This window comes from Phaethon aethereus (genome assembly GCF_964289735.1).
Source record: "Phaethon aethereus genome assembly, chromosome: Z".
Lineage (NCBI taxonomy): Eukaryota > Metazoa > Chordata > Aves > Phaethontiformes > Phaethontidae > Phaethon > Phaethon aethereus.
In genome coordinates, this window is record NC_138577.1 from 70,675,267 (window position 1) to 70,687,858 (window position 12,592).

Below are 12,592 nucleotides of genomic sequence, written 5' to 3' on the forward strand. Positions count from 1 at the left end.
TACGCTTCCCACTTCCAAAGGGGATGAAAGAGAAAGCTTATTAGTAGTCTGTTCCCTCCTTGCAGGATTCAGACAATCTATGGGACTGAGAAAAAAAAATGACCTGTTGTGAATTTTCAAGACCATGTGACCTACAGTAAATACCATATTCTTAAATGCATGTGTTGATAATTGCTTTCCTAGACTCAAGTTAGTTTCTCACAGTTCCTTTTTCTCAATATGCATATTTTTATGGCATTATATATAGATTATAGACAGGAAAGACAGATGTAGAAAACTAATTTTTTTGGGTGTAGCATGTGTATGTATGAACACACAAAGCTGCAATCAATCTGTCCTTCTCATACAATTTCTTAAGACAAAGTAATAGAAGACACCTTTATGTATTTGTCATAAAGTTGCTTGTAAATAGAAGCTGGGCAGCACAGGTAATAATGACTGTTGTCTGTGACTGCTGTGATAAAACGTAAATGTTTAGGGATTAAAGGACATTTCTTCAATCATTTCTACTGGATGGCCTCTTTGAGGTGATGAAGATGTTCTGTTCATCACTTGTTCTGTTTCCCATCTATTCATGATGTAATTTATATGACATATTTGTTGATTCATATTTCTCTGCCTGAATCAAAGCATGGCTTATAGTACAGCTGTGAAGACAAAAATTTGTGGAGAATTTGAATCAGTATTACAATATGTAGAATTTATCCTCAAACCGTCAAACTCGCACAGTCAGAGCAGTGACGTACCTCCCAGTTTTGGGACGAAAATAACCCAAACAAACTCCATCCTCTAAGAAAAAGCAAAATGACTTTGTCATTCTAACCAAGAGAAGAAGCCTTAGATGGCCTTAATTCTTCAAAAGGTATCAACATAGAACAAGTCTGAATGAGAAAAAAAGATGCTGAGCACATAAAATTTTGGGCACATTGGTGAAATCCAATTTCCAGTGACAATAAGTGATTAAGAACATACTTTCTTCAGGAAAACATAGAGCCACAGCTGCTTTCTCAGTTCTGGCCATAGGTACAAAATGAGGAATTAACTCTTATATCTTTCCCTACTGCCATGATGCTGGCCCTCATGAGAATGAATCTACATGAAGAACATTTTGGCTATAGTGACAGCTTTTGGTGCACTGTAATGCCTCTCAGATGAAAAAGTTTCCCCTAAAGAATTAATACTTACCACTTTCCATGTAATTTATAAGAGTAACTTATATAAAAATAACTGTCTAAATAAGGTGGACAGAGCTAAAGTCCAAGAGTTTTTTCCTGTACAGAAAAAAGCCATAATGACAAAACATAAATAAATGCAAATGACTTCCATCTTCCAGTTGTTTTAATGGGTTCATGAGAAGTTAAGACCAAAAAAATGTTAATTTTAATAATAAACCAGCTAGAAATTAGACAGTCTATTTAAGGCAATATAAATGAAGACTGACAGACACATAGAAGGACATATCAAAGGTGTATTGGTTTAATATTCTTTAGAATTAATATAGAAATATATGCATCTTTGTAAGAACTACATACATTTTATTTAGATAAAGCTGCACAATGAGAAAAGTATGATTCTCTACCATTGCTGAGAAACAACAAAGGGAAAGTATTAACAGTTACATTAATTTCATAATTTTCTGTCTAAAGCAATTACTACAGCTTGTATATTAGCAGTATAATGAATCAGTACATTGACATTAAGTAGCCTGCAAATGTTTCAATCATTGGTTCTGAACTAATTGAAGTTTCTATCTTCTGAATTTCTTCACTGCTGTGGTAGAAGCAGCTCAGAGTTTGGCATAATCTTTCAGGATCATTTCCAATTTCTGGCTCAGCATGATGTTCCCCTTCACTTTTAGTTTACCAGAAAAGAAGGCCTACAAAAAGCAGAGGGGAGGAGGAAGAAAAGAGAGTATTCAACTGTTCACCCACAACCCAAAGAGTTGCTAGAACCAAACAAGAAGCCAAAGATAAGTGTGGTTGTTTAAACAGAAAACCATCCAAGTTCAATTTTAATACCATCCAGAATAACAGCTTTCTATCTACAGTGCAGGCAAGGCCAAGTCTACCACTCGGGGGAAAAAAAAAAATACAGAGCAACTTCAGTGGCCTCCATTTCTTTTCTACGTAAGGCACAGAGGACTCCTCCTGGTATAAGACAAACTTTTTCACAGAAGCTGATGGCAAAACGTCACCAGGGCACAAAAATAAAGCTTGCAGTCCTCCCCTTCCTATACTATAGATATCCATATATCCTTATATGAAATGAGAAAATGGAATGGAAAGTCCATTTAATGAAAATTAAAGGCCTAATGAAAAGGTCAGCTACTCACTCAAATTCATAACAAATCCAAACAGGAACTTGCACAATATACATACACACATATCCCAAAGAAATGCACTGGCTTTATATGCAGCATATTACAACAAACAGGAACTAAACAAGTTTTCGTTGCATTTGTAGAATCATAGATCAACAAATATTTTCACTGAAATGCTGGTATATTACATTTTTATTGTTCCTACTTCAAAGAGCCTGTTTCAATCTAGTTCCGTATTTTCTTAAAACTAGTTTCGTTTTGCTGTGGCTTTGCAATTTGAAAGCTCTTTGAAAGTTCTGAAACAATGTGCTTTTGCATAGTTCCATTAACTTGAAACACATTCAAATAAGGAATAGAGAGAACCAGCAGAAAAAAAATTGAATAGATGCTTTGAGCTTCTTTAGATGAAAAACTTCACAGCAACTCAAAGGAAATACTAATGCCTAAGAATAGATAATGTTCCTGAATTGCAATCACTGTTCTTTAGCAGTCTGAAGATTACATGTCAACATCTTATTTGTTTATGCTTTATGCCTGCTATATACAGAGGGTCACAAAGGATTTTACTCATGTGGTATGCAGGACTTATAACAAACATTTGCCATCGTCATTAGTCTCCAATTTTACAATCAAAGTCTCCAACAACTTCTGCTTGGGATCAAAGAAAAGGAACTGTTTGATACATGATGAGCTTAATTAAAGTTTTCATTTGCTCCAGCTTTAATCTGTAAGCTGACACATTAAATTTGTGACAGTTTAATTTACTTTTACAGAAGGCATTTTTATTGGTAAAATCAGTAGTTTTAAGCAGTTGATTACTCCAAGAAGCTAAAAGTGCAGACCCAGATTACACACCTTTCTTACATCTTTCTTTCCCTTAAAAATCTACCTAGCTTGGGTGAATTTTGACCAGTTCCAATGGATCTACATGCGTGCATTACTCGAGATTTCTCCTTGCTGGAGTAGTAGGAGTAAATCAGAATACTGCAACAAATACCAACTTCCTGCAACATGATGAATCAAAACAGCCTGAACGATCAAACTGACAAACCCTAACCTTGCGAATCATGTCTTGTGAAGTGCCAGGAAACAAACCAACAACTAACTTTGTACTGCCAGGCTTTATGTCATTTGAGGTATCTTTGTCTCAAGATGATAAAGATGGCATAAATCCCTCATCATGGCTTCTGACTAATTCAGTATGAAGTAATGATGCACTTATACCTCCTCTCACTCTGATTTGCACTGTTAAAACATCCAGTATTGTGAATCTCACAAACCAGAACTGGATTTAAGGTAAATAATATGTCCCCATGCAAGTGAGTATATCTGTGATGTACAGGTTTTACCTTTTGGGGATTAGTCTTTTGTTGTACCACATCCATGAAATCCTCGTCGGAGAGAGTGAAGGTGGTATCAGCAGAACTTATTGCAGGTCCTTGATACACTGCTCCAGAGCCATTCTTTAAGTCAATTGCTGAGAAGAAACAGCAAAAATAGTTTTGTTTCAAAATAAAGATAAAATTTTCAGTCTAAAGAACACTACTCTCCTTATTTATTATTACGAAGCATCCAGTCTAAACATAAATCATAAGCTAACCACCACTTAGAAAATGAAAGGGTTTTAATTCTCCTTCTTTAATGAAATAATTGAGATTATTATTACAGCAAGGACTGCAATTTGAAAATTTATGCATAGGTGTCAAAAGATCTACAAGATTTACAGGACATTTATATATATAATATTATATATTTATATGTAATAAATTAGTATATTTATATTATATTATAAAGATATTTATATTATATATATTTATATATACAAGATACCTTTACAAAGATTTACAAGATATTAATTACTGCAATTACTGCAGAAATGTTAAAGTTAGTAATAAAGCTGTAATGGTTTAAAACAGCATCCTACACTCAGAGAAGGCAAATGTGGTGGTGTTCAAACATGCTGCTGCATTTTCCCTGTTCTGTCCCACAGGCCCTATATCCTGTTCTGCTTCGTGTGAAGAGCATTTAAAGCCTTGCCAAATATCTGTCCTTCTCTTCTGGAAAGCAAAAAATTCCTCAAAGTATCTGTAGCTTCAGAGTGTTCTTTTCCCAGACCAAATGACCTGCCAAAATAATCTATTACAAGGCTATGACTATCAGGTATTGTGTCACTTGTTTAGAAGTATATTAGAAGAATATTTTGACAGGATGTAATCTGCCAAATCATTCTCAGATTTTGAAAATTCCTAGTCTTTCTCTTTACACCTTTTCCTCTTGCCAGTCCTCCCTGCTCCCAGCTTTTTAAGCACAGAACAAAATCATTACTCAAATGGATGCTCCAGTAAGGACATGACATCTCTAATCACAGAATCATGATTGCCTAGCCAACACTAATACTGTCAGTTGGTTTCTCTTAGTTGACAGATTTTAAGACACTGGCCTAACTATGGAGACTTGTTTCTGCATAAAATATCTCATGTGTATTTTTTTTTTCAAGTAATTTTTTCTGAAAAAGTAAGGTGAACTACAGAGACTAGGAATAGCTTTTGTCTGAATTAAGTCTTTCATTTTCTGAAATGTGTTCTAAGTAATATTTATCCAGTTATAACAAAACTAGAAGGGGAATCAAGTGTACAATGATGCTCAGTGAGAAGTAACATACTGGATTCTTATTCTACTTGTTTTTAAGGGAAATTATAATTTCAGGAACCGGTTTAATGGACATCACTAATTTGATGCAATAAGAGGAAAAGAAAGAAAAAAAATTACTGAGCACCAGATGAACAATTTATACTATGTTTGTGGGTAGGAGCTGTGTAACATTCTTTTGATACAAAACAGCTACTATATAATCTAATATCATAAGCGAGACTTTAAACATTGCTCCTGTAGATTATGCAGGCACAGACTATTACTAAAAAAAAAAAATCATCTGTTGAATCATAAACCCCAAGTTTTACAGTGGATACCAGCTCCTCACATTGAGTTAACCAAGCTTAATTGTCAATGTGCTTATATACTTCTACTGAAATGCTAGCAGTGTTACGAACCATAGCAATGTGGCCAAACTGAGCTCCCTTTGAGTCAAACAGCACTGGTCAGCAAGCCCCACATATAAATTCACAAAACACACACATGGTTTTCTAGAATATTTTCAGTTCTTAATTATTTATTTCTAATTACTTCCAGACCTTAGAAGTCAAAAGAATCCGAATCCCTTCTTCTGTTTCGTTTTGCATACATTAATTTTTTTGGCTGTCCCTACCCTTGCCAGACTGCTCCAAAAGGGAACACAGATGCTGAAAGCCTGACATAACATCTCCCAAGACACAACACACCCTCTTCTCCCTCTCTACTAAGCAAATACTGGCCAGAAAAACAGCTTGATATATCTCATTGATAATACTCATCCATCAGTCTCAGCAGTATAAAGTTTAGATGACAAAAAGTTACAATTAAAAAGGTATAGTGACTTAGGCAAATACTAACAACTCCTAGATTTTAATCTGAACATAGTACATATTTAACATTGTTACAATCCCTGTTCTCCTTCTCCATTTCCTATCAAAGACTCAAGAGCATTGCTCATCAATCCATGCCTATAATTAATTGTAAGCTCTCAAAGCACAAATATGCCTATAGACATTGCGTAATCATGGTACCATAGGCACAACTGTTAAATCCTTAACCCATTTCAAATTAAAACTTCTTAGAATTTCTGAAGAAAAAAAAGAAAAAAAAGAAAAAGACCAACCTAATAGTATGCTCTTTTCCCAAAAATATGAAAATATTCCATTTCCTTTTTATTTTTCTAAAGAGCATTCAGAATTTTGCTAAGGAAGAAAAAAAGAAAAATAAGAACAGAGCAGCCACGAAAGAGAGGAGCTCTGTGAGAACAAATACTGTCTTTCTCACAAAAATATGAAGGACCTTCTACTGTCACTTGACCCACTCCCTTTTTTAAGCTTTATCATAAATGAGTTATGACACCTCTAATGCAAGTAATCAAAAAAAAAAAAAAAAGCCACTAAAAACCCCAAAGGAACTAGCAGGATGAAATGGAATCCTAAAACTTGATACATAAGCCCTAGTGGGTGAATTCTGGTAAATCACACTGGAGAAAAAGTGATCCAAACTACACCATATGTTGGTATTTTAAAGAGGGAAAAAAACTCCTCTCCTTATAGAGAATGAAAAACTACCCAAAAAACTAATTTATTTTTTTTCAGGGGAAAAAAAAAATAAAGAAGGATTAGAAACATGTATGATCATTTTTCTCGCCCCCTGACATACACATAACCTGGAGTATTCAGATGACAACTGAGACTGAACTACAGCACTGGCACATGGACAAATGGATATAAACTAGCAATGAAAGAAATGAGCCAAATACCAGAACAGATTCTAACCATCAGAGCAGAAAAATTTTAGCTTTCCAAAATGACCAGAGAGGGTACCTTCCTTTAAATACAACTTTAGGAGACAAAGCTATACAACACAGCTGCCTGCTGCAGCAGGAAATGGGCTTCATGCAAGTCTCCTATACACGTCTTCTACACATATCTCCCGGATACACTTTTCTACGGTTATAGCTACTGCCTCACTACGACTGCAGGAGCCAGCTTGATAATGACTTGGTACTGGTGTAGCTATGTCAGTGCTCAGCTGGTTGGTGACCTGGGCACTGCTAGTGCATCTCCACTGCTCTTAGTAACAGATGAGTAGCCTAAAGGTGTTTCCAGTGTTCTTTGCTTCTGAGAACATGTGGCCTTCTGTGGCTGCTGCTGATACCATTCACGTGGCTGATCTACTCCATACAAAACCACAAGTTTGAAACATGGGTGTGGTACTCCTCAATACTGTGTGAAGAAACACAAATTAAACTGAAAGCTGAAGTCCCTTTTAAAAATCAAGCAGCTTCTTAAATATGTAAAATTTTAGTATTATACACCTGGCAGAAAAGCACAATCAAGCAGTTTCAGTAGCTGAAACAGTATTTAACCTTCAAATTTTTGTTTTTACTTGTACACATAAGTGTTATATCACAATAATTAAATATCTATGAATTATTATCATCCACAAGATGCTGTTTTCAGAGATATAATTAAAAGGTCAAAATAATTATATATGCAGGCTAAATCACTAGACATTGACGTACTACAGCAGGTACACAAATAGCCTAAAAATCTAAGATTTGGGGCACAGGTTTTGCTTTGCTTTCAAAGCGTACCTTGCCATTTATAGGAGAGAAAAATTAAGGGGTCAGACTACTTTTTTATTTGTTTTGGTTTGGTTTTTATTCTGCTTTACAGAGGGTACGTGCAATACACAACTCATCCTCAAAGCAAATGGAACAAAGTGTCATCCACTCTTCATTGCCTGAAGTCATACTGGATCATAAATTATTAAGCAGTTCTGCCATAATTTGTCAGATGTTCACAACCAACTGCACGTAACAATTTCCCCCAGTTCTCCTAACAAAGTTTTATTCTGCTGAGAACTGGAAAGAAACAGAAGTATCTTCTGCCTTCAGAAGCATGATGAAAAGCAACAGATGGGTAAGCTCTTCTGAGTACTGTTCCAGAGAACCATTAACTATCAGCTAACAAATCTCAATGGCAATGTCTTTCTCTATGGAAAGAGAAGTTGAAATGAAGTAGCTTAATTCTAAAAAAAACCAAATATTTTATAACCATTGAAAATAAATGCAACTGTTGTACAGTAATAAATATGCAGGAGAGAGCAAAGCATGCTTTAGGCAGTGAAGCCAACAGGAAAAGTCAAATTTGGTGCATGTCAATTAAGAATTTTGTTTAAAAATAAGAAAAGATAGCTCCAGTACCGCTAAGCTTATTCGTTAGGTTTTGATACTGCCAAAATCTGTATTGCTTTATCTTCTTAGGAGGATTTTCAGCATTCTCTTAAATTACAACAGCTTGCTTCTATAAAGAAATACCATTAATTAAGACCAGTTGTTACTGGCTACAGTTCAATGTTGAATGAGCTGCCCAAAATTTCACATCCTGAGTGCAAGACCAATGGTTTTACACCTCCCCATTGCTTCACACCATCCACACAGAACTACATAAAAGGTCATCGCTAAATTAAACAGACTAGTGTTACTAATATTAGCGCTACCATCAAGAAGTGCCTCTGTAACAACAAAAGCTAAATCCAATTCACAAATCCCACTTCTTTTAAAGTCATCAACAAAAATCTTAGCTTACTGCAGAGATTAGAGATCAAAAGGTTACAGTTACAATTAACACAAAACACTAAAAATAAATATTTTATTTTATTTAAATTGTTTGGTGGAAGTTTGGAAAACACCAGAACAACCTCATACATGAGAACAAATTTCCCAGCGGCCCTTAATACTGCTGCTTTCTCTCATTTGCTTCCCTCCCAGCCTCCTCCCAGATCTTAAGAGGCTCAAGGACATTAGCAGAAGATGCTGGAGCTAAAATCATTGAGTAAGACAGCAATGAGCTGTGGGGCCCAGACTGTTTCTAGTGCTGTCAATTGCTGCAGTTTTCACAAAAGCACAAAGCTGTGCAAAAGTGACAAGTCAAAAAATTAAAAGACAATCGAGCACAACTATGTAACAAATTTAATACGGGAACAAACATGGCATGTAAAGGTCTGGGAGGCCCCTAAAAAGACAGGCCTAAAAAGAAGACAGATAATGAAACAATTAGCCTCAACTCAAAGCTTAAAACAAAACAAAAAACTCCCCCAAAATAATCTGCCTCCTCATATTTCAGTTGTTTCAGTGTTGTCAAGAATTTTGAACATACATTGAAGGAGTATGCAATTATGTATCCACAGGAACTGAATTCTAAATTAATTTTAACGTCATATTTTCCATTTGCTTTATTCTAGCTATGTATGTTATGGAATCTAGCTCTCATACCAGAAATTTTACTTAAGGAGAGAAAGATAATTAAAAATTGTTAACTTATCATAACACTTAGGAAACTAATTTAAAATTATTGTACACAGAAAATCAACTAATAATCAGTGGGCCAAATTTAAATATAGTGTAAAGAAGTGCAAATCTACTGACAGAGCTGACTAACATTAAAATCTGAAGCAGGTTTGAAACTGGTCAAAACAGTGACGCATAATTAAATTCAAGCTATAGCAAGGGTAACATCCCACTAGCATCTTCAGTTTTTAAAGTAAAAAATTAATTTCTCAGAAGCTAAAATTTCTAATTATGTACAGAGGGTTCCATTTCATTAACAACAGAAAAAGTCAAGCATTCAAGTCAGTAAATGGCATTGTCTATATTACATATTCTAAATCAGCTGTCATCACTCATGTGCATTATGGAAGTCTTCACGGTGATGACCATATAAAGATCTGTCAGAAATCTTTTTGGTTATTGACAATATCTTAACTGCAAGAAAGCTGTCTTCCTGAATGCAAAGCCACAAACTCCTCTCTTTTTCCACATTCACCACGCAAAATGAGTTATGCTAGCATCTGGTAGCAGAGACAGTACATGATGATACTCTTGAATAATAATGTATGGAAACAAGTGAAAAGAATTAAACTGGTAATTGCTTACAATGCTTGCTTTGTGTTTGTTTGGGGTTTTTTTAATGACCAGAATAGTGTTTAAAAAAATTCCCCAAATAAATATTTATCTATCTTATATATATTCCATTAGAAATCTACCATTAGAGTTAAATATACAACAATAGTAGTATGCTGCTAATCCATGTAAGGACAAACTGTGAGAGCTGATACTACAGTTGTCACAACTCCTAACACTCTGCTAGCGAGTTTACATAACAATTTTAGTATTTAATAATCCAATCTAATATTTAAATTAATCAAAATTTAGTTTCAATTATTTTAATATTAAACCAACTCCTGCTTTCTTCATCCTTTAACTGCTTGAAATTTCGAAGACACAAAAAATATTCAGAAAACCATCAGATGACACAAAGTTCTTTGAAAAAGCGATATACAAAGGGAGTACTTGCATACCAATATTCCTAATGAGAAAAGTAAGCAACATTTTCTACCGACACCCTTCTTGTCACCTAGATACTTACATTCAGCCTTACATATTTACTACACCATAAGACTACAGTAATTCATAAACACTAGCCACTGTTTTGACAGCTAAGCTTGAAGAAACTGACCATGCTATACAAGAATCTGCAGTAACTTTTCAAAGGTTTTGGAAATGTTTCATTTAAGCTCCTAACAGTAGTCAGCAAAAGGAAACATTTAAAATATTAGATTACCTCCTCCACCCTCCTTCCCACAGGGAGTTTTAAGTAGTTTCAAATTTGTATAAAACCGAACTGAGGGAACAGGACAAAGAAAAGTTATGTCTATTTGATCTCTTTTAGCTACGGAAATAAGCTTTGGAAGAAGGCACTACTTTCCTCCCACTGCTTCAGTAGGAAACAGAAGAGAGGACAAGCTTTGTTTGAAAAATGGAAAAGGCTGACTCTTGATTTACTCAAAGGAGTACTCCTCTCAATGGCAAAATGGCAAATGGCAAAAACATCCACCTGTTTCACCTCTAATAAAACTCGGTCTCATGAGGCAAGTAAGGCTACTACTCAGGCCTAAATCTTTAAGTGTTCTGTGTTCAGCAGAGGTTTTTCTTTTTTTTCCTTTTTTTTTTTCCTATGGTAAAACTTTACGTTCTACTAATAGATGATTTAGGACACCTCAGCAAAAAAACTTGAATAATACCAAAGACAATGAAATATATCCAATTACTAAAATTAGACTGCTTTTTGTAAAAACACATGTCCTTAGAAACAGAGCACAAGACAATTTAGAAGAGAAGTTTTTTGAGGAAGTAGTTTTGCCCCCATCAGACCATTTCACGTACTTGTATAATCCACTTTACCAGGAAATATTTCCCCTCTGACCCATTTTTATTGCAAGCTTTAGTCTTTCTTCACCAACCCAGTCGCATGCTTAAAGGATGGGTAAGCATCATTATACCTTTTATTATGCCTTGATCTCAGAAAATTGAATGGAAACAAACTGGGCTATATTTTCACTGAAGTGACAAGAACAATACAGTAGAAATAAATAGTTATTTGTTTTAGATTAGGTAGTGTGTACATCAGCAGCAGACTAACTGCTGTAACACAGAGCTCCTAGTAGGTTAATTTAGCCTCCTTTTCTACGTGCAGTGGCGATCCATTCTGGAAAAAATAAATAGAAATGCACTGAAGTTCTAGAGGATGGTTTGCCTATCCCTACATCTAAACAGGCAAGTTACAGAAATATGTTCCTAGAACGGTTAGTAACTGCCATTATGGAACGTTAGCTGATCTCCTTGTCACTTGTGCATTCAGTATACATTCAGATTTTTAGGTCCCAGTGAATATTCGTCTACTACCTTATGCTTATTTTCAATATATTAGTTTAATTAGAGTGAGTATAATTAATCTCACTTCATTAAAAAAATCCATCAGGGCATTACATAAAAGCTACAACTTACTCCACTGCATTGCTGTTTTTCCATCTTTAGTGATGTCCCATTGGAATATGGCATTTACTTTCTTTACCAATTCATTTCCGATCTCTTTTACACGACGACCAATTTCTTCAAACACAAGGTCACTCTGCAGTCCTGCAGTCTTAAAAAAAGAGAGCGAGTATGAAGAATTTAAAATTGAAACTCCATTTAAAAATTACTAAATATGTCTATTAGTTCAAGCATTGTGTCCAGGAAAGTCTCTATTGCAGAATTATTAAATGCAATTGAGGTTTCTTCCACCACAAATAATCACCTCTAGCAACTGTCAGCACTAAAGAGTACATTCAAGCAGAAAATGCTTCATGGACTCTTCCTTGAGAATTATTTCAAATCTTGCTTTTGCAGTTTTTGTCATTTATCACTACAATTTAAGATATGTTTCATAATTAGAGCTCTAAGGGCTTCTAAATTGCCCTTTATTTGCCTTGGAGGATAACCATTGCCATTTTTTCCATGGTGAATAGCATGTTAGTTTATAGAACACAAAAATGATTTTACCAGTACATTACTTTAATTTGTGGAAGATGGAAGAAACATAATGCACTATGAACACAGTCGGAACTCCAGTGTAGACACAATGTGTTTATCATTTAAGAGTGGGATTAGCTACATTTACATTTTCAGCTTGTCCAAACACATATTATTTTGAAAGCCTTTCATTGTCTGCCTTTAACAAATATTTGTATTGGATGAAATGCTACACTTTAAGAACCTGCTCCAGTGACATTTTTCATCCTATAATTAGAGCA

General features: G+C 34.9%; 1 protein-coding gene across 1 annotated transcript in view; it reads right to left on the reverse strand.

The window, feature by feature from the left end:
- Positions 1 to 1,786: 1,786 nt before the first annotated feature.
- HSD17B4 (hydroxysteroid 17-beta dehydrogenase 4) overlaps positions 1,787 to 12,592 on the reverse strand; it is a gene marked incomplete at both ends in the record, with an annotated part of 68,089 nt that continues 57,283 nt past the window's right edge. The window contains 3 exons of the mRNA XM_082013660.1: positions 1,787 to 1,876; positions 3,670 to 3,797; positions 11,805 to 11,943. Coding sequence (XP_081869786.1) covers positions 1,787 to 1,876; positions 3,670 to 3,797; positions 11,805 to 11,943 — 357 coding nt within the window. The remainder of the gene's footprint in view (positions 1,877 to 3,669; positions 3,798 to 11,804; positions 11,944 to 12,592) is intronic.